Here is a 27,196-nt window from a genome sequence, read left to right as displayed (position 1 = left end):
TCCTAGGGCTTCCAGTAAGGGTGAATTAAAAATTCAACAGTTTTTAATGGGAACACGACAAGGATGGTATCCGAGGTAAGTGGGATGAGAGTGGGCTCAGTGGGGAAAGGAGCTTGCCCCCAAGCCCTGTGCCCCAGGTTTGATCCCCAGAAGCTACACGGTGGAGAGAACGGACTCCTGTAGTCTTTCTCCTGATAGTCACATGTGCACTGTGAGATGCATGTGTTCTCTCTCTCCCACACAAATAAATAAATGTAATGTTTTAAAAGAATGAAAGTATCCAAAAGGAATGGTATTCATGGAATGGTGGCTTGGTACAGTGGACACAACAAGGAGAAAACACGCACACGCACACACATACACACACACACACACACACACACACGGAGCTAGGTGCTGGAGAAATGGCTCGTCCTGCTGCTCTTACAGAGAATTGCGTTTCTAGCATCTACATTAGGCAGCTCCAAACCAGCTGAAACCTTGGCTCCAGGGGATCTGGTGGCCTCTTCTGGCCCCCATGGACATTTGGACTCACATGCACATCCCATCTATGTATAATTAAAATTAAATATTTGAATAATTTTTTAAAAAAACGAGTGAGCATGACTTCAAATGAGAGTCCCTGAAGAATATCTGTCAGTAGGAGAATGAGCAAAAAGTTTGTATGGGGAGCAAGCAAGCTTCACCCAGTTTCGGTGAAATGAGACAGGGTTCATGAAAAAAAAAATCACTCCTTATCTGGCTCCGTCCCATGCAGTTTCCATTTCGAGTCTACCTATCATGTTTCAAGACCCTGTGATGCTATTGCATTAGCTAGCTTTTTTTTTCTGCATGCACATCATTCCAGATTTTCTGGTTTGTGTTTGAGCAAACGTAAGCACAGTGGTCCTAGTGTGTTGAAGAATTCTCTTGCTGAGTGCTTTCCAAGTTCGGTCAGTGCCTAGTCTGAGTCTGGTGATGGGTGACCCAAAAGCTGACCACTACAGACCTACTTCTGTCTGCCTAGGAGGAGGAATCTCCTCACAATGAGAGAGTGCATGGATCGCTTCTCGGCCTTTTGGCTAAGATCAAGTGGAGAGATTGCATGGGCCTCCTCCTTCCTGAGGTTGCCACTGCCTTCCAGATACACCGTGGGAGACCCACCCTTATAAAGAGGAGCTGGAGACATGGCTCGGCAGTTAACCACTTGTTCTCCTTCCAAAAGGACTGGGGTTCGATTCCTAGCACCCACGTATTGGCTCACAACCATCCAGCACTCTAGTTCCAGGGGATCCAGCACTCTTTACTGACCCCAACAGACGCCACACACACACATTGTGCACATATATATGTACCTGCAGACAAAACACTCATACATTTTTTTAAAAAGTTGCCTGTTACGAGTCACGTTCAACTCATAGCCTGCTTCTTTCATCGTATTTAAAAACAAAACAAAACAACAACAACAACAACAACAACAACAAAACAAAACAAACAAAAAAAAAAACCAGAAAACGAAAACCAGCTCTGAAACAGCTGTAAGCAGAGCAGCGTGGTTGTGTAGAATCTATGAGCTCAGTGTGCAGGTGTTAGAAGAATTTCCCATGTGGAGTTCTAGCCTGCGACCCACACTTTGCACAAATTCTATTTATAAAACAAAAATAAAAACAAAGCAAACAAACAAAAAGCAGGAGGGCAAAGACGCTTGCTGCTGAGTTTGAAGAATCTCCATTTCTCCCAGAAATCCAGAGGATGAAAGGGGAAAACAAACTCCTGGACCTTGTTCTCTGACTTCCATGGCGTGCCAGGGTGCATGTGTGCATGTGCACACATATAAACAAAGTAAGAAAATAAATGCGGTTTTAAATTACAAGTAAAAATGTTTTAAATAGGGGGAAGATATGAAGGTGTGAAACTCTGCGACAAAGAAAACATTAGATCCACAGTCTCACAACTCAGACGCTCCCCTGACACCACCTCGTTACCACACCTCCTGCCTCTGCCCTCCCTCCCCCACAAGCTCTCCTACCTGATGTCCAGTCCCCTGGCGTTGTGAAGGTACACCCAGCTGTGCATTCCGTTTGCCCATAACCTTCATAGACCTTCAAGCGAAACAGAAACCGTGATGTGGGCTACACTGTCTCAGAAATGTCTGGTGGCCTTTCAGCCTGCCTCCCACTGACCATCTGCGCCTTCCTGCTGAGGATGCGGGGGATGGGGACACATGGTTCCCTGAGTAGCTGACACTGGTGCAACTGAACCCAGCAGGGTTGTGCTGCTACTTTTAACCATGAGCACTTAGGTTGTGTGGCTTGGAATAAGGGTTTCTGGCCAGTTTTCAACCATAGGCTCTATGTTCACTATACTCAAGATAAATATTCTAAGTCCACTACGAATCTGATTTTATCTTTGACTTTCCTCTCCAGGCCCTGCAGTTCAAGGCATCTAAAGCATAATTACTTGAGCACTGTACATAAGAAACGGACATGTTTGGCTTCCCTTGAAGCCTTGCTACAGCCGTGACACAATACCCTGCCTCTGTAGGAACTTGACAGATTTTAACTGAATGGATAAGTCAAGAGATGGTTTTGTTTGTTTTGTTTCTTAGAGATGACCAAACAAACAACACCACACAGATAGGCTCTCTTTTATCCTGATGCTCTTGCTTCGAGATGGGAGACTCTTGGAAGGTGGTAGAGAACAGAGAGGTGGGGCAGTGTGACACAGTCTCCAGCACATGGAGGATACATTTACATTTTCTATGTTTAAAAACATATTAATTTGATGTGTAATGTATATGGCTGAGTATATATATGTATGTGCACCACGTATGTACCGTGACAGTGGAGGTCACAAGAAGGCACTGGATCCCCGGGAACTGGATTTGTGACCCACCATGTGGTTGCTGGAAACCAAACTCAGGTCCTCTGGAAGACCAGTGAGTATTAGCCATTGAGGCATCTCTCCAGTATATATACATATACATATACACATATATGTATGTGTATATATATATGTATGTATGTATGTGTATATATACACATATATATACATATACATATATACATATACATATATATACATACATATATATATATATATATATATATATATATATATCAATCATCTGATTCCCTTTCCTTTTGCTAAAACTTTCGAGGTTCCAGGTAAAGGACTCTTGTACCATGGATACTCCTGGGGGTTCTCAAAAGGTGGCAAAGCCATTCTAATTCTCTGTGGCTGTGTGCTTCTGTCACCCACAGGATGACAGGTTTAGCCCTCCGGCATCTTCCTCTCTACAGCTGTGCTGTCTAGCACACATCCCGCTCCCAAGGGAGGTCCTATATGACAATACCTGGCACCCCAGAGCTGCTCGTAGGAATCCCAGGACTGTTGGTGATGCGGGGGCTGCTCCGGTAACAATCATTCTCACGTGCCCTCCAAGACTGGCCTGCGGGAAGATAGAAGCTGTCGATGATGGTGACACACGACACAGTCCTCATTCAAGGTCTGCTTTCAACAGCTGGACCCTGGATGCTGGGGCTCGGGTGGGGGATTGGTACATGCTGAGGAAGCCCCTTCTCTTTTGTAATAGATGTGACTATTGTTAGTTGACAACTTAACCGACAGTTTGTCCAATTCTGTGACCAACACTGTGCTGTTATGCCATGAGGCATTTTTTAAATTACCATGCTTCTCCCTCCTTAAATGATTCAGCTGCTTCTTCCTCCTCTCATTATTCACTGGCTTCCAAAACAATTACTTAAGACAATTTTCTCCAGCTCCAGCTTCCATTTTAATGGCATCAGCTTTTTCTCGTGTAGGAATCAATACCATGCTTTATTTACTATGTTCGGCTGGGGACGAAGGATATTTGAAACACTTTGTTTCTGTATGTTGAGCCAAGTTTAAATATTAATTTTCTTGGCTAAAAACAGAATAGCAGGAAGAAGGCTGAGTGGATACCACTAATGAACCAGGTTCCTAGGGTGGTGCAGGACATGGGACTGCGGTGGCGATGTGGCAAGGAACTGGCTCTGGCCTGATTCAGGAGAAGTTGGTGGGACTGGACACAAGAAAAGGGAAAGAGGACTCCTGTTTATCGGAGAAAAGTAAGTCCTGTTAAACGCCCACCATCACCAGTTTTCTGGGAATGGCAGGAGGAAGCCCAGGCCTCTGGGCCCCAGGAACACCCAGCAGGGTGGAGGCCAAAGGACCTACTTTCTATGGGTCTTTTAAATACATATGTATGCATGCATGTATGTATGTATGTATGTATGTATGTATGTATGTATGCATGTATATGTGTGTATGTATATGTATGTATTTGTGTGTGTGTATATATATGTGTGCATTTGTATGCATATATCTGCATGTATGTATATGTGTATAAAATCTTTAATTAATTCTTTGAGAATCTCATACTGCATTCATTCCCCCACTCCTCCCGTTAACTCCACCAGGGCCCATCCCTGTCTCTCTCACCTCTCTTCCAACTTCCTGGTTTTTTGCTCTTGTTTTTTGTTTGCTTGTTTAACATCCTATGGAGTCCAACTTGTTCGGCCCACCTATGCGTGGGCGTGAGACCATCCAATGGAGCATGGCCAACCTAAGGGTCCTTATTGGTAAGGTTGCTTTTTAGCAGATACAACCCATCTCCAAAAATTAAGAAAAAAAATCGTTGCTCTAAAATTCCAGCAGCAGCACAAGAGTTGTTGTTGTTGTTGTTATTATTATTATTATTATTATTATTATTACAGGTCACTGGGCCATCTCCATTTCTCCTATGAAATCGCCCACTGGGCACAGTGTCACTCTAGACTCACAGACTCATTTCTTTACCTGAATCTTATTAAAGAAGAGTTCATCCCAGATACTATTGTTTCTGATGATTCCGCTCCGGACCTCAGCCTGCTTGCGCTTTGCCGCAAACTCCAGGAGCCAGCGCTTCAGTGAGGTGTCTGCCTGGTGGAAGATCTGAGGAGCACAAGCAGGAGACAGCAGTGAAGCGGGGCCCGGTTATCTTCTAGACGCTCCCTCCAGGAAGAGGGTCCATCTGGCCAGCAGAGGACACGTATTCCCATGTATTCCCGTGTACACTCGTGAGAGAGGGGCCCTGGGTTTGTAGCATGAAGCTGAAGGTTAAGGCTATCACGGGACAGGTGCATTTTGGAGATAGGAAGGAGATGGGGTAGAAAGGAGGAAGGGGGGCTGGAGAGATGGCTCAGTGGCTAATAGAATCGACTGTTCTTCCAGAAGTCCTGAGTTCAATTCCCAGCAACCCAGCCATCTGTAATGGGATCCAATTCCCTCTTCTGTCCTGTAGGCATACATGTAGGCGGAAAGCTATAAAATGTATACATAATAAATAAATAAATATTTAAAGAAAAAGAAAGGAGGAAGGGAAGGGGGAAAGAAGGGAAGGGAGGGTAGAGGAGGATCAGGGAGGGGAAAGGAGGGGAGGGGAAGGGAGGGGAAGGTCTTTTTACCCAGAGTTTGAAAGCTGGAAGGAAACAGGAGAAAGAAGCACAGGGAAGAGTTGGGGAACACAGGAAGGAGGCAAGTTTTCAGACCTGGGTTGGAGGGAAGGAAAACCACCCTCCTGGAACCCCAGAGTCTGTCCAGTCCGTGGGACCCACCTTGTCATACATCCGATTCAGCAGCCGTGGGACCACAGGGAAGATGGTGGGGCGGAGAGCCTTCATGTCGTCTGAGAGGAGGCGGATGTCTCCCTGGAAGAAGCCCACGCGCCCTCCATGGCAGTAGACAACAGACTGGGGGGAAAGGATAAGAAGGATCACTTAGGGTGGGCACTCCTAGCTGCAGGCCAGAGCTATCCAAAAATTTTTGCCCTCCATGGAGAACACCCAGGCCCCTAACCCAGCTCTGGCTGCTGCCATAAGACACTGAGTGGCAGGTAAGTGACCCGCCCACCAACCCACAACCTTTGTATCAAGTCCCAACCGGGCCTAGGGAGAAGGCCAAGTGGAATGATGCTGGAGTGGCCATTCTTGTTGGTGCCCGCCCCTTTACACCCGCTCTCAACCCTAGACATGTGCCACCCCATCCCACCCTGGAAACTCAGGTCTGAAATGTTCTACTATCTGCACTCCATAAATGGGGCTATTCCAGGCCCCTAGAGAGGCTTTGGATTTCCCAGAGACATCTCTGCAACTGTGGAATGAAGTGCTATTTTCCTTGGATACTAGAGCTGGTGGGAGACCAGGGGCTCCTGGCTGGGTCCTATGGGACCAGAAGCACACGAGGAGCCTTATTATGTGCTCTGTTCTTTAACGCCCAGGGCAGCTCTTTAAGCAAGGCAGTGTTTCAGCCATGACCCGTTTGTGGGAGAAGAACGCAAGGCTCAGAGAGGTGAAGTGGTTTGCCCAGCTGCATAAAAATAGTTGATGATAATGGCTGGCATTTGAATCTAGGCCCAACGACACCAGCTCACCCCATCAGATGGAGTAGAAATTTACTTGAAAGATATATTTTTATTTTTTTTAAGATTTTATTTATTTTATATAAGTGAGTATCCTGTCACTCTCTTCAGACACACCAGAAGAGGAAATCAGATTGTGTTGCAGATGGTTGTGAGCCACCATGTGGTTGCTGGGATTTGAACTCAGGACCTTTGGAAGAGCAGTCAGTGCTCTTAACCGCTGAGCCATCTCTCCAGCCCCAAAAGATATATTTTATTCACTGGCTGAATCTTTCAATGACATGTGCACGGGAAATTCTTTGACTCCACCATCCTATACGGATTCCCCACTTTGCCCTCTCTCTACTCTTACACGAGCCGTCTGAGGACCAACACATAGTCCAGGCTTACAGCCTAGGAGCCATGACAGTTTGATGCCACAATTTTACTGCTTCATTCTGGCCTTTAGAAGTTTGTAAGCTATGGAACAGAAGCACGTTGGCCATCAAAGAGCAGTGCCCACGTATAGCTGGGGGCGGCAAAGCACTTCTGTGGTCTGTCATGCTCTTGGAACCGATGCCACCAACCAGGCCCTCTCCCAGCTGAGGCGTGTCTGCGAGAAAGGTGAGGTGGGTCTGGGTGTCTCCTGAAGCATCTCTCCTAGGGAGGACAGGTGGGGTGACCAAGGGTCCTCGGATATCTCTGGCCCCTCGTGCTACCTTCTAAGAAAGGAGTCAGTCCTGCTTCACTCAACCAGTGACGGGTGAGACCCTGCCGTAAGTGTAGGTTCTGGGCACAGAGGGTGCCTCCCTGATGCCAGGGCCTTACCTGCACCATTCGCTCAAACATGTGTGCTAAAGGCAAATAGGAAAAGTGTACATCCGCACAAGTGGGGGCCCACTGACTCTGCAAGAGAACACAAGGAGCCCAGGCAGGTCCCAGTCAGCCAGGTAGGAGGCTTACCTGGATCACTCTCTCAAACATGTGAGCCAGAGGCAGGAAGGAGATGAGCACATCGTCCTGTCTCGGAAAGATCACTTTCTGCAGGTGACGGGCATGGGAGACAGAAAGGAAAGAAACACTGACAGGAAGACAACGAGAGAGTCATAAAACAATAAAGAGAAAAAAATGGTCCTGGGGGGAGGGGGTGGGCAGGGTGGGGTGGGGAGGGGAGGATGAGGACAGAGAGAGGTAAGAGGGGAAAAATGATGAGAGAGAGGAGGAGGTGGGGAGGAGAGGTGGAGGAGGGAGGGGAAAGGAGGGAGAGAGAGAGAGAGAGAGAGAGAGAGAGAGAGAGAGAGAGGCAGCATAGGAAGCGAAGTGTTAGGTCGCAGCGCCAGTGGGTGTGGGTTATCTGCAGAAGCAAAGAGGCACATGTAGCACACATAAACCAGCAGAGCCAGGCTCCGCAGGGAAGTCTCCTCTCAGGACGGCCTGCACCTCACTTGTAGTCTCTGTCTGTTGGTGTTGGCGCCAGCCTGGCTCTCTCCCCTCCTGCCCTTCCAGTAACATCTGCCGCCCCGGCTACCTGAGCGGAGTCACACAGTCTCGGCTTGATGGTACATTCTGGGCCTCATGGAGAAAGTGGCTCAGAGAGTCCTACCAACCACCGTTTGTGCCAGCTTTGTGAGTTGGGGGAAGGGGGCGGTGGCGGGGTGGGGGAGGGGGAGGAGAGACCAAGCCACAAACAGGTGGCCAGACACCAAGCCACAGCTGGGTGAATACACAAGCTGTCCTTAAAGGAGAATACACAAGCTGGGCACTATCCCACAGCCGTCTCCCAGATGGGACCGGTCCCAGAGTCAGACTGTTCTGGCCAGCGAAGGGTGGGGACGTCTTTAGAGGGACCTAACTGTCCTCTGTCTTGTCATACAAGTCTTCGCTCTCCTTTTGCCTTTGGGCCAGCTCGGACAGTCTTTGGGATCTTGGGTCGTGACTCGGAACCCGATCTCATCCAGCAACCATGCCTCAGTTTCCCACCAAAGCATCCCAGCATTTAGAGTGGAATGCCCTACGGCACCGTGTAGCACACACTCAGACAGTTTCCACAGCGGAGGACACTTCCTCTCTCCTGAAGGAAGCACATACTCACCCCACTTGGGACGGGTCCTCCTTCCTTAGCTGTTTATAAACACTAACATGCTTTGGTCAGACCGAGATAGCGAGCTTTTCGGACTTTGCAGTTACCTTTAAGGGCAGCCTTATAATTAGCAGCTGCCGGTGTTTCTCAGACTCTAGTAGTCCTTGAACACAAAATGGCCAAACTAAACCCAGCCTGCTTGACAAACGGGTTGTGGAGGCTTACTTCTGAGGTAAAGGAGCAGGAGCTCATGGGTCTCACTGTTTTGAAGTGAAGAATAAAATCAGGCTTTTGTGCTCCCCCCACCCGGGGCTCTTAGAGCTTTTCGATATCAAGTGAACATTGGGGGATGGGTTATTTCTGCGCTGGCGTGGAAAGCTAGTCTGATGGCCTATGCTTGTGATCTCAGCATCTGGGAAACTGAGGCAGGGGCATCAGGTATTTGAGGCCAGCCTGAAATACATAGTAAGACCCCAAACAAAACACAAAACAAAAACAAAACAAAACAGTTTTAGAGGTTAAACGTGGTTGTAAAAGTGAAGTTACCCTAGCAAAAACAAGAACTTCCTGCCTGCAAGCGCCTGCCCTGAAATAACAACAATAGAACACGACTCGAACCACATCCAGCCCGTGACCCTTGCAGCACGTTCATCTCAGGAGGACTGTGACTACGGCCGGGACGTTGGAAGACTAGAGAGTCACACGGTATTATCGAAAGGTTGACACCCTTGCTACAAAGACTTGAGATGTGTCCTCGAGAAAGGCCCCCATAGGGAGTTTGCTTTATTCACCTCTGTGACTTTCAGAAAGCCCGAGAAATCGGCCACCACGTTCCCGTGGGTGAGCATCGCACCTTTGGGGTTCCCTGGAAACAGAAGGGAAGAAAGGGTTTCATTAGGAGCCTGGCAGTTACCCTTTGACCTCCGCATAGGTACCACATATGTAGCGTGGCACGCTGTGACACAAAATAAATAAACAGATGTTAAAAGATTTAACAACAAGTTTCAAACAGTTAATTGAAACTAGATGCGGTGGCTCAAAACTGTAGTCTCGGTTCTCTGAAGGCTGAGGCAGGAGAATTTTGAGTTCAAGGCCAGCCTGGACTATTGACTGAGACTGTTTTTAAAAGAGGGTGAATTTTGCCTTTAACAAAAAAAAAAAAAAAAAAAGAGGAGGGAAAGAAGCAAAATTTGTAAGGAGAATTTCTTTGGAGAGGGTTACCCGGAGTCTCTGATCCTAATCTGAAACCTAAGCTCACACAGATGTTAATAGGATCCAGGGAACCCCATGGGAAAAGAGAGGAGGCGGTGCTCGGTGCTCGCAAACAAGTAACAGACTGGAGAGGTGGGAGCACTCCACAGTCAGGCTGAGGAGCGAGGAGAGGACACTGCCTTAGGAGGAATTTGGTCTGCGGGATAAACAGAGCCTCTCTGTAATAGTTAATTTAGACAGGATCTAGGATTACCTAGGAAACAACCCTCGGGGCTGCTCTATGAGGCATTTTTGGCGAGATCCGGCTGAGGTGGGTGGGAAGAGCCACCCTGAGTAAAAGGCAGGGCTAACCCATGGCTGAGAAGCCTGAGTGAGTAACACGGGGACAGTGAGCGGAGCACCAGCGTCCCGCCCTCTCTGCTTCCTGACCGTGGCAATGTGACCAGCGGGCTCCTGGCGCTTCCCATCCAGACTCACTCTATCTTTCCTTAAATTATTAGCTGAGATGAAACCAGCCAACCTTCCTTCCTTCCTTCCTTCCTTCCTTCCTTCCTTCCTTCCTTCCTTCTTTCCTACTTTCCTTCCTTCCTTCCTTCCTTCCTTCCTTCCTTCCTTCCCACCTTCCTTCCTTCCTTCCTTCCTACTTTCCTTCCTTCCTTCCTTCCTTCCTTCCTTCCTTCCTTCCTTCCTTCTTTCCTACTTTCCTTCCTTCCTTCCTTCCTTCCTTCCTTCCGTCCTTCCTTCTTTCCTACTTCCTTCCTTCCTTCCTTCCTTCCTTCCTTCTTTCCTCTTTCCTTCCCTTCCTTCCTTCCTTCCTTCCTTCCCACCTTCCTTCCCACCTTCCTTCCTTCCTCGCTTCCTTCCTTCCTTCCTTCCTTCCTACTTTCCTTCCTTCCTTCCTTCCTTCTTTCCTACTTTCCTTCCTTCCTTCCTTCCTTCCTTCCTTCCTTCCTTAAGCTATTTTTGTCATATCAATGAGAAAGGCAACTGGTCTGCACTCCCTCCCCATGAAACTGAAGAGAGGGTCAAGTGTGGACAGAGTTAGGAGCTGTGGGGGAGGAGGTTTCAGAAGCTCAGGAGAGGCACTGCCTACGTCAGAACTCAGAAGAGTATCCATCAAGGAAAGTATGAGCTTTAGACATAGTCACTCAACCATCGCCCAGCTTCCACAACCCACTTCCTTGTTCTTGATTCCCCCAAGTCAAGCTTGGTAGGAGAGGGCAGAGCACCCACTAACAAGGTTTGGGAAGCAGCAGCAGCAGCAGAGAGGGGAGAAGGGTGGGGGGTTGTGTCCCCCCTCCGTGCCAAGCCCACAGGGACAGGGAGGTCTTGAAGAAGCTCACTGGTTCCTAGTTTGGACGGACACTGTACCTCTGAACTCAGCCTCTGACTTACAGTGACCATGGGACACTTAGTTGCCCAATAGTGACCATGAAGACATTTATTCAGGGGCAGAAAGAGAGAACTACCCTCCCTGATCAGGTGGAGTTTAGTAATGAGGATAAAAATAAATTCTTTCTCATAATTATATCCCCCGAGGCCTGTTGGCTCATCTTACAAGTGACCCATTTGGCATCAGTCATAGCCTCGTCTTCTAATTCAAGTGACAGAGGTGTCCCTCTGCCTAAGATGTGTGATGGATGAGGTCTCAGCTTGTGAAATGGTGCTTCCTCCTGTGATGTCAACCACAGCAGATGTTCAAGGGGACATAGAAGGATGTGTTTCTTTAAAAGTGACTATTTTGTTTTCCAATAAGTAGTTGTCAAAATGTCTTCCTTTGGAAAAAAGAAAGATTCACAGGAGCTGCCTCACCTGTGCTTGGCTTTTTATCCTAGCGCTCCTTCAGGCCTGAGCCCGTGTTCTCTCTCCTAGCTGACCCTCAAGATATGAATCCTTCGAGGTCCTGGAGTCCTTAAAGTATTCTGAGAGTCACCTGGCAATTTTCACCTTCAGGTTCTGGAAGTTTCTAAGGATCCAGACACAGAAGAGGAATGTCACAAAATAGATCCTTGTACCACAGAGTTGTGGGTTTGTGGCTAACATGTGGATGCTCAACATAAACTCAGGGCAGTTGTCTTTACAGATGAAAATTCCTCACAACCTTCTCAGCTGAGGTGCAAAACCAACCCTGTTGGTGCTTCTTCAGTTCTGTCCTTTTCTTCTCCAGTGCCAAAGTTCAGACCTTTAAGAAACACACAAATTTTCTTCCAGATTCCAGTGTCGCTTTATAAATAACCCATAAGACTCTTGAAATATTCCCACAAATGTTCAGATTATCTGCGTAAGTTATCTCTGTGCGTGACCCCAAAGGCCGAAGGTGAAATGGATGCTCATTGCAGACTCTGGGAACGGACAACAAAGGTCTCCTTGGGAAGTGTGAGGTGAGTCTTCCAGAAGGTTCTGTCTGCTGCTCTGGTCCAGGATGAGTCTGGATCTCTAGCAGTATGTCTTTTAAACTGGATGTAGAAAAGTTTTCTGATTGCTCACACGGAGAACAGAAACTATCGTGCGTTTTTTAATGATATTGGTTGCAAACCAGAGTGAGATCTTCAGCTGTTTTTTTGCCTGGTATAGATGGCGAGACACTGCGACCCAGGTCAACATCTCAGTGATACAAGCCTGGCTCCCACTCAGAAGCTAACCCTCTTTACACAAAGTGTATTTACTTAATATCTTCCAGAAACTGAGGCTGAAGAGAGGTCATGTGACTCCGACGCTACTGTAAGCGAGAGGTGTCCCCCAGAGAACCAGCAGGTGTTTTCCAGTAGCTGGGTAGGACAGAACTGACAGATTCTGTTCTCTTCTGGCCTGACTAGGGGCTTCTAGGGTTTCCTCCCACAGGGTAGAATTTCCCCCTGGAAATCTCTGCCAAATATCGGTGTCAGGTCATATTTCCTACATTTCCCCACTAGAAGAATAGCATAGCTTTCATCAAGGCTCACAGCCAGACACTAGGCATGCAAAGAAAGCATGTGGCTGTGCTGGGACATCAAGGACAAGTGTGCATGACATGCTGACAAGAGGATGAATGTAAGAGGCACAACACGGGCTTAGCCTAAATCCAAGGAAGTCCAAGTATGTGGTCCAGCGAGATGGTTTCAAGCCAAAGGTCTGCTTGCTATCTCAGACCTGCCAAGCACTGAAGAAGGTATAGAACACATAAGTTCCAGCCAGTCTTCCAGCCCCATGAATGCTGCCCCTCTGCCCAGCTAGGTAAGGGCAGTGTGGCTTCTAATGTGAGTCCGCAGTTGGGAAGGCGCTGGGTATAACATCTGTCCTTTCCTGCTGGTCAATGGCATATTTCAACAGCATGAAGTATTTCCCCAGATAAAAAGGACAGCACCACCGACCAAGTGAGCTGCTAAAAACACGAAGCTACTTACTCTTGGAGGGCAACCAGATCCAAAGCTAAAAGCCACAGCAGTGACTTGTTCCCCCAAACCATGTCACTAAAAAAAAAGAATCATGCCGTGAAACTCAACACAAAAAAGACTTCAGGAAGTGCTATTTTTAAAGCAACGTAAGCCTGAAGGACACTTTTAAAATTCTGGGCTGGCTCTGGAGAGTGGGGGCTGTGTTACTTTTCTGAAAGCATTTAACAAAATATAGTTTTAAAATGTCTTGAAACCCACTTGAGCCCACGGCAAGAATCATCCCCATCGGCTGTCTGATAAAGGCATGCCCCTCGAGACCCACTGGCTTGCATAGCCCAGCCTTGGAGCTGGTCAGCGCTCTCCCAAATGCTCCTACTGAGAACTAGCATCAGGCTGGCCAGCCCTTGGTCTAGAAGTGAATGCTGGGAAATTCTTGTCCATTCAGGGTGAAGCAAGTGATGATTTGAATGAGAATGTCTCCTATAGTCTCGGGCATTTGAGTACTTAGTCCCCAGTTGGTGGCACTGTGTGGGGAGTTTAGGAGATATGCCATTGCTGGAGGAAGGCCACTATATCACTGGGGACAGGCCTTGGGGCTGTAAAGACACAGGCCATTGCTAGTTTGGTGCTCTCTGCTTCTTGTTTGCATTTTGAGGTGTGGGCTCTCAGCTCTCAGCTTCCAGCCACTATGTCTGCCACCCGTTGCCTTGATGTCTCCACCACCACCTCGGGGCTCTAATTCTCCAGAACTACAAACCTAAATAAGCCCTTCCTTCCACAGCTTGACTTGGTCATGGAGTTTTATCACAGCAATACAAAAGCAATTAAGACATTTCCAAAGTCAGTCATTGGATGAACGGATGAACAGGGAGGCAGCGGTGACAAGGACACCAGGAGAGAAGTTCAAAGAGCAGGAGGCTGGTCCCTGTGCCTCCACATAGAGCTGTTTTGCCAGCAAGCCTGCTAACCTCACAGACTGTGCTGAGGGGAGCAGCAAAGTGAAAGCAGGGGCGGGGGAGGAGGGGTCTGCAAAGTGCTGTGTCCAGACCTTCTCCAGGAAGCGTTTCTAGATTATTCTTGCTAGTCTACTCCTTGGTCAGCACCAAGCATGAACATTTATGTTCATGTCTTCTTCCTGGCAATCTTGCCCATGGCTGTCCTCACACATCTCAACCCACATATCATTTGGCACCTTCAACTGCCTTCTTTCGGGTGAGGACTTGGAGACAGTGACAGCAGAGGGCTTAAGTGATTGGCTTGGAGCACTCTAGCGAGTGGTAGGAAAGAGGTTTTAATCCCATACTCTCTTCCTGGTCTCTGGCACAAAGGCCAGGAAGGGGCAGAAAACAGAGGGGAGAGCCATTTCCAAGAAAGAAATGGCTCCACGAGCAGAGACCATCTAGCTCGGGTTCCAGCTGCCTGGGCTCCATTGTCCTGGGTCTAGCAGGTGCTGGGTCCCCTCACCATCTATCTACATCTGCCCAGCCCTGCCTTGCCCACCACAGGCAATGGTGGAAGGAAGTCAACAACAGTAGCTGAATAGGACCAGGCTGACTCCACTCCACAGAGGGCACGAGAGATGCCTGAAGTCTCCTGTCAGGCATCCAGGAAGAGGGGCATCTGGACCTTGGCTTACCTGTTGTACCGCTCGTGAAACACACAATGGAGAGGTCATCGGGCCGTGGGGGCTGCAGGAGTGAGAAGAGACATATGTTGGGGAGAGCCAGTGGGACCCTCTACCACCCTGCCCCATGCGTGTGCTATAGTGAGGTATGTGTTGAGACTGTTACACACTCCTGTATGCTACAGTTGGAAAGATGGGCAGGTAATAACTCAGGAAAGAAGAAAGAAGCATGGTATATGGGTCCATGTCTATCCTACCAACCTTATACCTGGTCCCATCTCTCCTCCTCCAGCCTCAGCAGAGTTTGACAGGGGGTTGGGCTGCAGAAACCAAAGACCCTTCTTTTCTAGTAGGCATGGCTTGCTGTTGAGCTCTTTATAGGATCCCAAGCTCTGTATCAGGCCCTGGCTACAGCACTGGGTCCATGGCCCTAAGTCAGTAGAAGGAGCCCACTTAGTCCGTGTGTACACAGAGAACAGCTTCCTAAACAGGTAGCATGTGAAGTGATGTGCAAAAGCCAGCAAGATCTATCCAGATGAAGGGAGCTTCTGGGAGGGGACATGACTGGTCATAGATACTGTAGCCCTGGACATGGGGCATGCTGAAGGGTCATGGAGCCATTCTCTGAGGCTGAGTCAGGGGTAGGGGAGATATAAGAATACATAGGGTACTCATGGAGGGGTCTAGGAAGCAGAGCTCTGGCCTGCTCTGGCCTGCTCTGCCTGGATCTGTGGGGAAGACTGAGCAAGAAAGGACCTAGAAGTCAGAGGCCTTGTGAGAAACTTGAACTCCTCCCTTTGATGGCCAGTCCAGAAGGCAGAGACCGTCACTGTAACCTGACCTTGGACTTGATTGCTTGGGTTGACACCCAGAAAAGTTCAAAGAATGAAAACGAACCAAGAAAAATCCAGAATGGTGCTAATGCTTATAATCTGACTACTGGGAAGGCAGAGACCGTCAGAGTCATGGGGCTTTCTGGCCAGCCAGCCTTGCCCACTTGGCAGGACCTACTTTGAGGCAGGTGAAAGGCCCTGTCTCAAAGAATGCTACCTAAAGAAAATCAGTTGAGGCTGATGTTGGACCTCCACACTTGCTCATATACACTTACATAAATGCCTGCATACATATAAACATGAACATGTACATGCGCACACACATACACACATACACAACACACACATATACACACATGCACACACACACAACACACCACACACATATACAAACATGCACATATACATACACACACATACACACACATGCACACACACCACACATACACACACATGCACACACACCACACACACAATGCACACACACATACACACACACCACACACATGCACATATACATGCACACACATGTACACACATGCATACACACATGCATACACACATACACACACATGCACACACATGCACACACGCGCACACACACACACAAATAAGTACAAAGACAGCTGAGCCACAAGCCCCTGGGCCATGAGGTTCGCTTCTAGTTCTTGGATATTTCTGTCTGTCTCATGCTCTGTGGGGTTCCCAACATTCAAAGGAGCAAAAGAAAAACAAGACCTCCCCATAACAATGTTACAAGAGGACTGAGGGTGGCCAGGCCTGGATGTCCTTGTGTCTCTCTCCTGTCCTCAGTCCCTCCCTGGGCTCCTAGCCCACAGCAATGTTGGGCAGCTGGGCAGGTGCCCCTAGGCTGCATACAAGATCTGTTTATTAATGTGGAGGTACTGGTTGGCTTGTCTACCCAGCTATGTGCAGTGAGGGGCTCTGAGAGGACCGTTCTTACTCACTAGCTTGCTCACCAATGCCTGCTGGGAGATTAGCTTACCACGGGGACACGATGATTCTCTTGGCCGCAGTCCTGAAAGAAAGAAAATACTGTCTTAAAGAGACCCTAGGGTTTTCATAAATTTAGAAAAGTAGAAATCACTCACCACAGTAGACTTTGCTCTTACAAAAAGCCCAGAGTTTAGGGTCCCTGATCAGACATGGGCTGTGGTGACAAATGCCACTTAGGTGGTCCCTCCTCAAACATATTCTAGCCTAAGGCTCCTGGAAAGAGGGTGAATGCTGAGGGGTCACAGGCCCATCCCATGTGCTATAGACAGGGAGCCTGCTGCTCAAGGAGAAGCCAGCACTATACAGATGCCACTTGGTTTTGGGACATGTTGGGAAGCGGACACAGAAGAATGGCCGCATGACCTAGGCTTCTAGATGATAACAGTCAGCGATGGTGTGCAGGGGGAGGGCAGGGAGGGAGCTGCCAGTGCAGGTGTGGCTAATGTCACCAAGTGTCACGAGTGCATAGGGTCACGGATGCAGTGAAGGACAGAAAGAGAGAGGCATGAGGACAACCGGAGGGCTTGGGGGTCGGGGTAAGGGACTACATCCCATAAACATGGTAGAGGAAAACTGCTCTGAGCAAGCCTGGGCTCAGGAGGCCAGGATGCCTTGCACTGCTCTATTAGCCCACACACTGCCACCAATCTGACGCCTCTGGGGTGGTCATGTACAGAAGAGTTAATTTTGTGGGTTGCTGAAAGGGTCTGGATCCCGCTGACAAGAACCTTCCCAGGTTCCTGGACCATCAGTCCTGTGGTACATGAAAGTTTACTCCTTCTGCAATTGAGGAAGTGCAAGAGGCCGTGTGAGTGCCTCCCAGGCTGGTGACATCGTCCATCTGTTGGTGCCTGGGGCCACTGCTGGACCAGTGTCAGAGTGTCTCAACTTAGAAGGTGCACGTAAGCAAAGCCCAGGCCTTCCTCCTCTACCCCTTGCAGTGTCTGCTGTGTCTTTCCACCGATGGATCTGCAGGGCCCAGAAGAGCCACCCTCAGGCACGAGTGGGGTAGGTAACCAGCAGCTGTGAGCTGGCAGCCAGCCAGCTATGAACTCCCTACGTGCGGATTCTCACCTCTATAGCCTGCATGGACTTGATGTCCACCCCGCACTTCTTTCCCCTCTCTCTCAGGGCATCGTCAAATGGCTCCATGAGGATGACCAGCTTGAGGCCCGGAGTCTCCTTCCTCTCCACGTGTTCTAGCAGGAGTACAGCCTTATGCGGCTTATCCACGATTACAGTGCAGATGTCCGCTGTGGGGACCAAAGGGGGGAGTCAGGCTGAGTAGTGCAGGCTGGGACTGGACAGGCCACGACAGGTCGCTATACCAGTAAATGAATGTGTGAGACAGGCTCTCAGTGCCATGCATCCTGTGCACCAGGAGCATTGGGAGGAGTCAAGGGCAAACGTCAGCGAGCCTCCCAAGGCGGATATTTTCCTTCAGGCAGCCCCATTATCTTAGGTCTGCCTGGGGTATTTACTGCTACAGCAAGAATGATGCCAAGCTGCAGGAATCTCACATGATCATGGCCTTTTAGAAAATATAGAGAGAGACTCTTTTGGCATCCCAGACCCAGGGAAGGAAGGAGGCTTTATGTGAAGCCTGAACAAGGACAGTTTAGCCCTAGGAGGCCAGGTCAGGGGCCATCGTATAAGCCCCTGGCGTTTTGGTTTGCTTTTTTTCAAATTGTGAGATAGAGTCTCGCACAGCCCAGGCTGGTCTCCTGCTGGTTGTGCTGTGAAGGATGGCTTTGAACTTCTGATCCTCCTCCTTCAACTTTCCAAGTGTTGGAGTTTCAGACATGTTCCACTGTGTCCGGCTAATATCTTAGTGTTTTCTGAGAGCAGAGGTAAAATTCCTTTTATGAATGCCCAACGATCAGTGTGACCCAAGAGGCTGGAGGGTGAGGGCTGATGCTCATTCAGGAGGGAACGGAGCTGGGGCTCACCTGTATTGATGATGTAGCGGATAGACCCTGGGCCCAGCGTGTCATAGAGTGGTATCACCACCATGGAATATGTGTAGCAGGCCAGCTCAGCAATGATCCACTGCAGAAGTGCAAAGTTGGGGTTAAGTAGAAGGAGGTGAGATTAATCCAGTGAGTCAGTGTGAGCCAAGGCTAACCCAAAAACCTCTAGACCATGCTTGCTATGATACTGGGTAACCTCTGGATTTCATGTTTATGCAGTCCAGATCCACTCCCTGCCCCTGCATGGACCTCTTCCTCATGACTGTGGCTCCAGCTACAATGTGGATGGAGCTTGGCTAGGACCTCCTTTCCTGCTGCAGTGAAAAGCTGGGCAGGGAGGTGATAACACTACAGCCCTAGATCTCACTCTTGGTCAGTCCCAAGGCCCTACCAAGAGCAGGGACACGACTCCCAATCCCTATTCCACTGGTGCCTCTGAAAGCAGTCAGACGGATGGATGCTCACCTCTGGCCGATTTTGTGCAAAAACGCCAATGAACTGCTCTGTGCCCACTTTACAGTCATGCTGGAGAAGTCCTGACCCCAGGAATTCAGCCCTTTTGGCCACCTGCATGCAGATGTGTGGGGGAGGGGTGATAGAGAAAGGAGAAGGCTTAAGCAGAGGAATTTGGTGGGAAGGCCAGAAACATAAACTGTGACCTGCTCTGGCTTGTCAACATTCCATCACCGATGTCTGTGTGTAGGGGGTTCATGAAGCCCCACCTATCCCCTGGGAGATGTCCACAGTCAATGGCTGGGGTGGGGATGGGGTCATATTCTTCTTACTGATAAGTTGTTCATGCTCCTGTAACTAAGCCCTTACCCATTCCCATGTAAGCAACTCCACTGAAGCTCAGAGGGTCACAAAAGCCAAACAGACAGGAAAGCGTGTGTGTGTGTGTGTGTGTGTGTGTGTGTGTGTGTGTGTGTGTGTGTGTGTGTGTGTGTGTATGTGTGTGTGTGGGGGGGGGGTGGGACTTTTCAGGAAGGATTTCAGTGGGATGAGAGGCAAAAGCAACTCAGACACATTACATACATCGTCATGACACTGTCACCACTGTCAAAAGTTTAAAAGCAAGTATAAGAATAAAAACAAAACAAAGCAAGGGCCTTGTACACATTCTACATCCAGCTTCAAATGTGGGCATTTTTCAATGTAATAATACATTTCTCTAAAGACTTTGAAAAAGGAAGACTTTAATACTGTACATATATTTGTATATTTTAGTCTGTTTAATTTTATTTTTATGGCTTCTTGGTTTTTTATTTTTATTGCATTTGAGAGTTTATTTTTTTAACCATAGATAATATCTGAATTGACTGTCACTATGCAGACATTGAATTCACATTGTTCTATTTTTCATATTATGTTGCATAAAAACATACAAAACTTTCCAAGGTAAAAAAAACCTGACTTTTTTTACCTTGAATTTTAAGAAATGAGGCCCTTGGAAGCCAGCTGGGTACTCCTGAGCCTTCCACCCAACATGGGCTGGAAAGGGCTGGACAGGTTGGGGTCTGTGCCCTCACTCACCTCTTGATAGGACAGCCACTGGTAAGGTTGCTCTGGCTTCCGGAAGCCAAGACAGGGTCCATTCCCTGCGGGGAGACAAGTGGGCCTTGTGTCGGGGAGAACTCACCTGCCCCTGCCCCCCAGGCACTGGGTGGAAATGGTCTGCCATGGGAGCCTCTGGCTTCAGGAACCTCCGTCCAGCATCGTGCTGTGGCCCAGGGATGTTATAAGAATGTAAGAACAGTTCCTCCCTGGGGATCTGGGAGGCCAGGAGTGTTGATAGCATGGTACCTAGTTCCCACTATGACTTATGTGACAGTTCCTATGGGACAGCTAACAGGGCACTTATAGTTGGTGACAGGGGGCAGTGTCTGCCTCCCTATGTCTCATACTATTGAGACACCTCAGGGGTGCAGGTTCCAAACCATGACTGACAGTGTGATAAGACAGTTCTAGGCTCCCCAGGGTCTGCCCATGGAGGGTGTAGAGAGTACAAGGCCTGGTATCAGGCACTCATGTGAAGGGTTGAAGCAAAGTTGAAGTGATTCCTAAGCCATGTAAGTCAGCTGCTTCTCTTACTGGTAGAAAGACCAGGAACTCTCTGCTGACCTGGGCACTGCTTTGTCCCTTGTCCCACGTTGGAGATCCGCTCAATGCCTGATAACAATGTTCCGTACACCTCTCCTTACCTGAGATGCTAAGCCCACGTCGGAACACCTGGTACATCGTCCGGGCATCGTCATAGTAGTGGGTAAGCAACTGAGTGCAATCCCCAATCACAGATCGCCGGGCTCCACCACTGTCCTAGAAAACCAACACATCAGAGGGGTTGGATGAGGCAGGCAGGGACATCAGGAGTGGGTCCTGGAGTGTGCACAGCTTGGAAGCACTCTTGGTTCACATAGTTGAGGTTTGGAAGTGCTCACATTTGCTACCGGTTCACACCAAGAGTATTCACACCTAGTCTGTTTGTGTCCACACTCAACATAATTAGATACTGCACACAGGCCCAGTCTCTCTCTCACACACACACACACACACACACACACACACACACACACACACACACACATCTACACTTGACAGGCACACAGTGTTTGTGTACCAGATCGGCAAATGCAGAATGCCCACATTTTCCAGGAACTCTAAAGACAAAGCTCTAGAATGGAATGGGAGTCTGATATCACTTGGAATCAGGATCAACCTGCCAAGGTACCCTGCACCAGGCCACCTATTGCTATGCAGGGCAAAGCCCTATACCTAGGGCAGCTATGTATAACCCTGAGCTAACAAGACTGGTACCCATCATTGGTGCTAACGTGGATTTGCTGATGACTAGGCTTTAAGGCACTTTCCAAGAAACTGAAGCCTAAGAATGTGTGTAGGGAGAGAACAGACTGGATAGCAAGATCCTGGGCCCTCAGCGATGCAGATCCAGAGAGGCATGAAATGAAGGCCCTCTGTGACGGGAGCCAGGGACAGGAATTGGGCATCTGTGCCTTCCTCTTCCCCAGGGTCCCCAAGCCCAGAGCTCTTCTACCACAGCCCTGCCTGATCTCTCAGTGCTATTTGGGTTGTCCTGGGATGGCCCAGAGCCACCTGGTTCTTGGAACATTGGGTCTAAAGAAAAATTAGCAATGCAGAGCAAATGGCCAAATGCAAAACCACAACCATTTGGAGCGGAACGTTCTGATTGGCCAGTTCTGCCCGAGAGAGACTCGTGTGGTATTTAGGGGTGCATGTAGTCAGACCTGCTTCATACCCGGACAGCAGATCTGACACTGCTGGAGACTGTGTGCCGGGGACCGGGGCGGGGGGCTTGTGCCTGTGTTTTGGGCAGGGGCATCTGGGATTTTGAGGTGATGCACAGGGATTGGCCAGGCAGAATATCCCGCACGCAGTAGCAAGCACACACTTATGGTGTAAGAGCTCGGAGTGCTGGGGGAAGTGTGGGGAATCTGTGGTGCTCTAGATAAACACGAGGTGAGGGCAGTTTGGAGAGGGACACAGACCCAGGAGTGATGGCTGGACTTTGGGTGGAGGGAAGGGAAGGGCTTTAAGCTGGGGGAGTGAAATAGTCTCAATTATGCGTGTCCCAAGGAGTGCAAGAGGGCTTGCCACCCTCACATCCTTTTTTGCCCCAGTTGTCACCTTTGCCTAGTTCACACAGCCACTCACGGTACTGGAGGACAGGGACAGAGAAGTCTTCCCTGAAAGGGTGGATCTTTCTGGAGGACAGGGACGGAGGTCTTCCCTAAGGTCTGTCTGGGCTAGTGGTTTCTCTGCTCCATCCTGCCTACCATTTGGTGCTCCTTGAGTACGCACTTTACAAACTCAGTGAGGCCAAGAACCACAGAGCTCGGGTTGGAGCTTTCCGGCCTCCAGCCCAGGATTTCTCTTCTCCATTCTCATTGCCCCACTGCTGGTCTTTTCTAGCCCCTCTCCAACTGCCGGGCACCAAACACAAGCCAGCACTTCCCAACACCACACACTTTCAAGCATACCTGGGCCTTTGCACACGGCATTCCTAGGAAGACAGCCTGGGAGTCCAGATCTCTGTTCTCCCTGTGCCCTTCCCTGTTGGCAAAACATTGCCAAGCTGATGGTCACCAGATGGATGGTCAAGAACAAAGTGAGGTGCGCAAGCGTGTGTACCATGACCTCACTTAAAACTGGGGAGCTGGGGGTGCTGATGTGCACCTGCAATCCTAGCACCAGGGACCCAGAGGCAGGAGGATCCAGGGCTTGAAGCCAGCCTGGGTTACATGACAGCCTGTCTGGAAAACAAACAAACAAACAAACCAACCAACCAACCAACCAACCACAAAACGGTTAGGAGACGAGGCTATCTCTCTAAATTGGCACAGAACTGCTAACAGAACCAAAAGCCCAGCTGCAGGAGGTAGAAGTTTTTCTGAATGAAGCTTTTCATTTCTTACGAACCATGTGAATACACTGTCCACGGAAGTTTGCACAGTAAGTTTAGAACACAGGCAGAATTAAAAGCAAAACAAGCTAAGTCAAGCCAACAAACAAACAAACAAAACCCAAAGTAAAACAAAAAACAAAACAAACAAACAAAAAACCAACAACAACCAAAACCAAAACAAGAGCAACAAAAACTGGCTACTCTTCCAGAAGACCAGAGTTCAATTCCCAGGACCCATATGGCAGCTCACCCCTGTCTGTAATTCCAGTCTCAAGAGAGCTGGCACCCTCCCACAGACATACAGGCAGGGAAAACACCAATGCACACACAAATAAATAAATCTTAAACAAAAGCCAAAGTCCTTAAGTTCCAAGGAGAAGCAAATCTCACTTGCTGGCAAGTGAGCGTATCTTCTCTGTTACTGCTAACCTTCCTCTGAGCTAGGTGCTGTGTGAGGAGAGGACCCTGGGATGAGCTCAGCTCTCTGCCCTGTCAGCCGAGACTAAGGGCAGGAACTTGGGAGTGAATTTACCCTGCAGGTCCCAAGGACCTGCTTAGCCTGCCTCGTGGTCAAGGTCAGGCTCTGTCAGGGGTCAGTCCTTGGCAGAGGTAGGCGGACCATCTTGCTGGCAACCTTGCCCAAGGCCGCTGCAGAGCCTGTTGGCTGGTTACCAGGGAACACCAGGATTTTTTGGGGGTTACTTGGAGTCAAACAAGCTGCAGGTTTGACTTCTACCTCCTGGGGCTGCTTTGCATGATGGGACAGCTCTGCCCTGCTCACCTCTACTTCTTCAGACTGCATCAGGAGGTTGCATGGTGGTTGCAAGGCCTTTGGCCGGTGAGTGAGCCAGTATGCAAGGATGGCAGCCAGTGCACCCATACTCACAAGGGTGGTGGCTGAGAGGCTGCGGAAAAACTGGCCCAAGTCCGATAGCTCGGGCAGCCGCAGGACCCTCAGGATCTCCTGGGTCTGCATCTTCTCCAGAAGTGACAGGGCAATCTCTGTAGGAGACAAGAGATAAGTGAGGGAGGAGACCAGACAGACAGGCCATGGACTAGGTCGCTAGTGGACCGGCTCGATATGCAGTCTCCTGGTACAGCACAGCCCAGCCCAGAAGCTGGACACTTGGGGATGCTTTTCTCTGGGGAGAGACTAGAGCCCTCAGTATTCGCACCTGGCAGTCTAACATCAGTTTTCCTGAGAACCACATGCCCATGCCGGGGCCATGGCTGACAGCTGATTCCACATCTGCCAGGGGTCAGCATGCACTGGCAGTTCTGGCCACAGAGTCTCTCAGGTCTCAGGGTCCTTTGTGACCCTGGTCACAGATCTTTGCTTATGTTTGCTTCTGGGATACAGAGAAGATAAACAGATAGCAGAAAGCACCCATCACTGTGTACAGGATGAGCTGGGGTGGAAGGATGCAGGCTCTACTTGATCCACCTCTGAGCTCAAGCCCAGGCTTTGACTCTGAAGGAGAGAAGGAAGGGGAATTTGGAGGAGTCCGTGGACTAGCCGAATAGATAGCTTTAGGCTTCATGACTTGAAGGTGATGACCTGTGTAGCAATATGACCATCGTGGCACTAGCATACATGGGGTACTAACAGGCATAGCTGACCCAATCCTTGACCGGATATAGTTAATGGAGCAGAGGGAAGTGTTTAGGTATTAAACTGATGGGAAGAGGAAAATAAACAAGGCTAAGAGAGGAAGGACTATAGTGATGGACGGGTCTAGTGGAACCAGCACGTCCTTTGATGTGCACGTGGTGACCAGGGTGCCCTGAAGGAAAGCAGGGCATCTTTCAGAGCTCTCTTATGTCCTTCTGTTAGCCGCTAGGTGATAACACATTGGCTCTGGGTTCTATACCTTGCTCGGGACTGAGAGGTTGCAGAGGAATTGGTCAGGTATCAGATGCTGGAACTCATGCTGGGGCCCCTTAGTGTCACTACCCGGTATGACCTGGAGCTAGAAGCTCCTGGGACATGCACAGGTCTGCCTTTCCAGTGGCTACCCTGTTTGCAGACTGCCTCTTCATGGACCCTGGACATCATACAAGTGGTAGGTATGGTTTTCCTTCTCGAGAAACAAAACTAAATGCCAGCAGTGGTGACTCTGGAGCCACAGGACAGGAACTAAACAGTTGATTGCCCTCTGACTATTTATTTCTCCCTAAATAGTAGTTAAGCTAAACTATAGCATGGCATGAGGTCAACAGTGTTCAAAATCATCATAGGCAGAGGGAAGAAAGCTCTTTGGTTCAAGTCTTTATAAACTACACACGGTTAAGCATACCCTACCTTCTCTGAACCTTCACTTCCCCATCTTTGAAATGGGCACAGTACCTCTGGGCATGGCACAGTCACAGAACAATAGACATAATTACAAGATGCGTCTGTTAGATGGAGGAGGCTGCTCAGCCCTGGAGAGAGTAGAGGCAGGACTGGCCCAGGTGGTCTAAACACTGGACAGAGGCAGTTTGGCCCGGCCCCTGTGCTTCCACGGGAGTGTAGCTTTGCAGATGCACACCAGGCTTTCTGAGTTCCAGGAATACTCACCTACCTCCAGGGATGGGTGTTCCTAGAGAGCTGTGAACGTGGGCCCCTAGTCTGGTAAAGGCATCGGCCCTGATCTATGGAGTTTGAAACTCGATTTTACCAGCAGTCTCTTTTGCTGTTTAAATGTGTGTGGGTATTTTGCTTGAGTGTACATCTATGTGCCACATGCATACCTGGTAAAGGTTAGAATAGAGTGTCAGATTCCCTGAAACTGGATGGAGTGACAGCTATGAGCCATTATGTCGGTACTAGGAATTAAGTCTGGGTCTCCAGGAAAGCAGCAAATTTTCTTAACTGCAGAGCCATCTCTCCAGCTCCCTCTAGAAAGCAATCTTCTGGGGTTGGGGATTTAGCTCAGTGGTAGATCGCTTGCCCTAGCAAGCGCAAGGCCCTGGGTTGGTCCTCAGCTCCAGGGTGGGGGCAGGGGGGGGGGGGGGGCAGGGAGAAAGCAGTCTTCTTAAGTGAGACCAATGATAAGGACAAACGTCCCACAGCAAAATCTCTCTCTCTCTCTCTCTCTCTCTCTCTCTCTCTCTCTCTCTCTCTCTCTCTCTCTCTCTCTGCAGGTCAACTAGCTAAGTTAAGATTCTCATCATCAAGGGGTTGGGGATTTAGCTCAGTGGTAGGCGCTTGCCTAGGAAGCGCAAGGCCCTGGGTTGGTCCCCAGCTCCGGAAAAAAAAAAAAAAAAAAAAAAAAAAAAAAAAAAAAAAAAAAGATTCTCATCATCAGAGCAGAGTCACGCCTATGGACCACGTAACTCCACCAAGGAAAACATTAATGGAGAGAGGGCTCTGGGTAGGTGGCCAGGGGCCTTCTCTTCTCGGGACATCCCCTTAGCTAAGAATGCAGATGGGAAGCAAGTTCCAGCCAGACCTACCAGATGAGTGACTTAGTGGGAAATCTAGACGCTTCCACCAGCTTTCAGGGAGGGCTCTGAGCTGAGGGTGTTTTCCTTTAACAAAATGACCTGACTCAGCGGGCTCCTATCCAGCCCCAAGGAATCCACTTGATGGTTTAAAACAGTGTTAAAGAGCCTGGAAGGTTATCTTGGGATCACCAATCCCTGGTCCTTGGCAGTTGCTCACAGACAGGCCTCACGCTGCGGCACAAACTAGCCATCCAAGGAAGAGGGTTGCGACGCTTAGCACCGTCACGGGGGTACCAGGGTTGCGACGCTTAGCACCGTCACGGGGGTACGACGTAGGCTGGCTCGGCCACCCGTCCACCCTCCCACCCATGTATCTGGCAGTCTCCACATGGTCTCTGTTCTCACCGCCTCAGAGCTGCAGGGAAGACATGAGGGAGTGGGCAGCGGTGTACAGTATGGTCTAGGCTGTGATCAGACACAAGGCGGCAGAGGAGGTGCCTGACTCAGCTATGACGAGGCAGAGCAGGCTTCTGGCAGGAAGTGATGGGGGAGGAGAAGAGGGAGTCCTAGGCCGAGAGAAGCCAACACGCAAAAGCTTGAGAGCGGCTGCAACGCACGGGAACAGTGTTCTATTCAGGTAATAAAGCCTTTGAGCCCCTGAAATCCTGTACAAAGGTCCCCATGGCAAGCCTGTGAGGATAGTCTCTGAGCTTCAGGAAGAGTGGGACTTGATTAAACTTCCTGACTTCCTGATTCCTAGAAAAACCTGTCTTATGCACCACACTGTTTAGTCCTTGAAACAGCTTCTACAGCTAC

General features: G+C 49.3%; 1 protein-coding gene across 1 annotated transcript in view; it reads right to left on the bottom strand.

Annotated features, from left to right (window-relative positions):
- Positions 1 to 27,196, bottom strand: part of Acsl6 (acyl-CoA synthetase long chain family member 6) — a 58,259-nt gene that overhangs the window by 17,864 nt on the left and 13,199 nt on the right. The window contains exons 2-15 of the mRNA XM_032911845.1: positions 23,733 to 23,953; positions 20,712 to 20,826; positions 20,044 to 20,108; positions 18,976 to 19,077; positions 18,490 to 18,589; positions 17,615 to 17,793; positions 16,530 to 16,562; positions 14,703 to 14,754; positions 9,272 to 9,345; positions 7,364 to 7,441; positions 5,619 to 5,753; positions 4,822 to 4,956; positions 3,335 to 3,430; positions 2,009 to 2,081 (exon numbers count right to left, since the gene is read on the bottom strand). Of these exons, the coding sequence (XP_032767736.1) occupies positions 2,009 to 2,081; positions 3,335 to 3,430; positions 4,822 to 4,956; positions 5,619 to 5,753; positions 7,364 to 7,441; positions 9,272 to 9,345; positions 14,703 to 14,754; positions 16,530 to 16,562; positions 17,615 to 17,793; positions 18,490 to 18,589; positions 18,976 to 19,077; positions 20,044 to 20,108; positions 20,712 to 20,826; positions 23,733 to 23,953 (1,458 nt within the window). The remainder of the gene's footprint in view (positions 1 to 2,008; positions 2,082 to 3,334; positions 3,431 to 4,821; positions 4,957 to 5,618; positions 5,754 to 7,363; positions 7,442 to 9,271; positions 9,346 to 14,702; positions 14,755 to 16,529; positions 16,563 to 17,614; positions 17,794 to 18,489; positions 18,590 to 18,975; positions 19,078 to 20,043; positions 20,109 to 20,711; positions 20,827 to 23,732; positions 23,954 to 27,196) is intronic.

Source organism: Rattus rattus, chromosome 9 (assembly GCF_011064425.1).
Source record: "Rattus rattus isolate New Zealand chromosome 9, Rrattus_CSIRO_v1, whole genome shotgun sequence".
Lineage (NCBI taxonomy): Eukaryota > Metazoa > Chordata > Mammalia > Rodentia > Muridae > Rattus > Rattus rattus.
The sequence above is the reverse complement of the archived record's forward strand: the minus strand, read 5'-3'. Positions and strand labels throughout refer to the sequence as shown.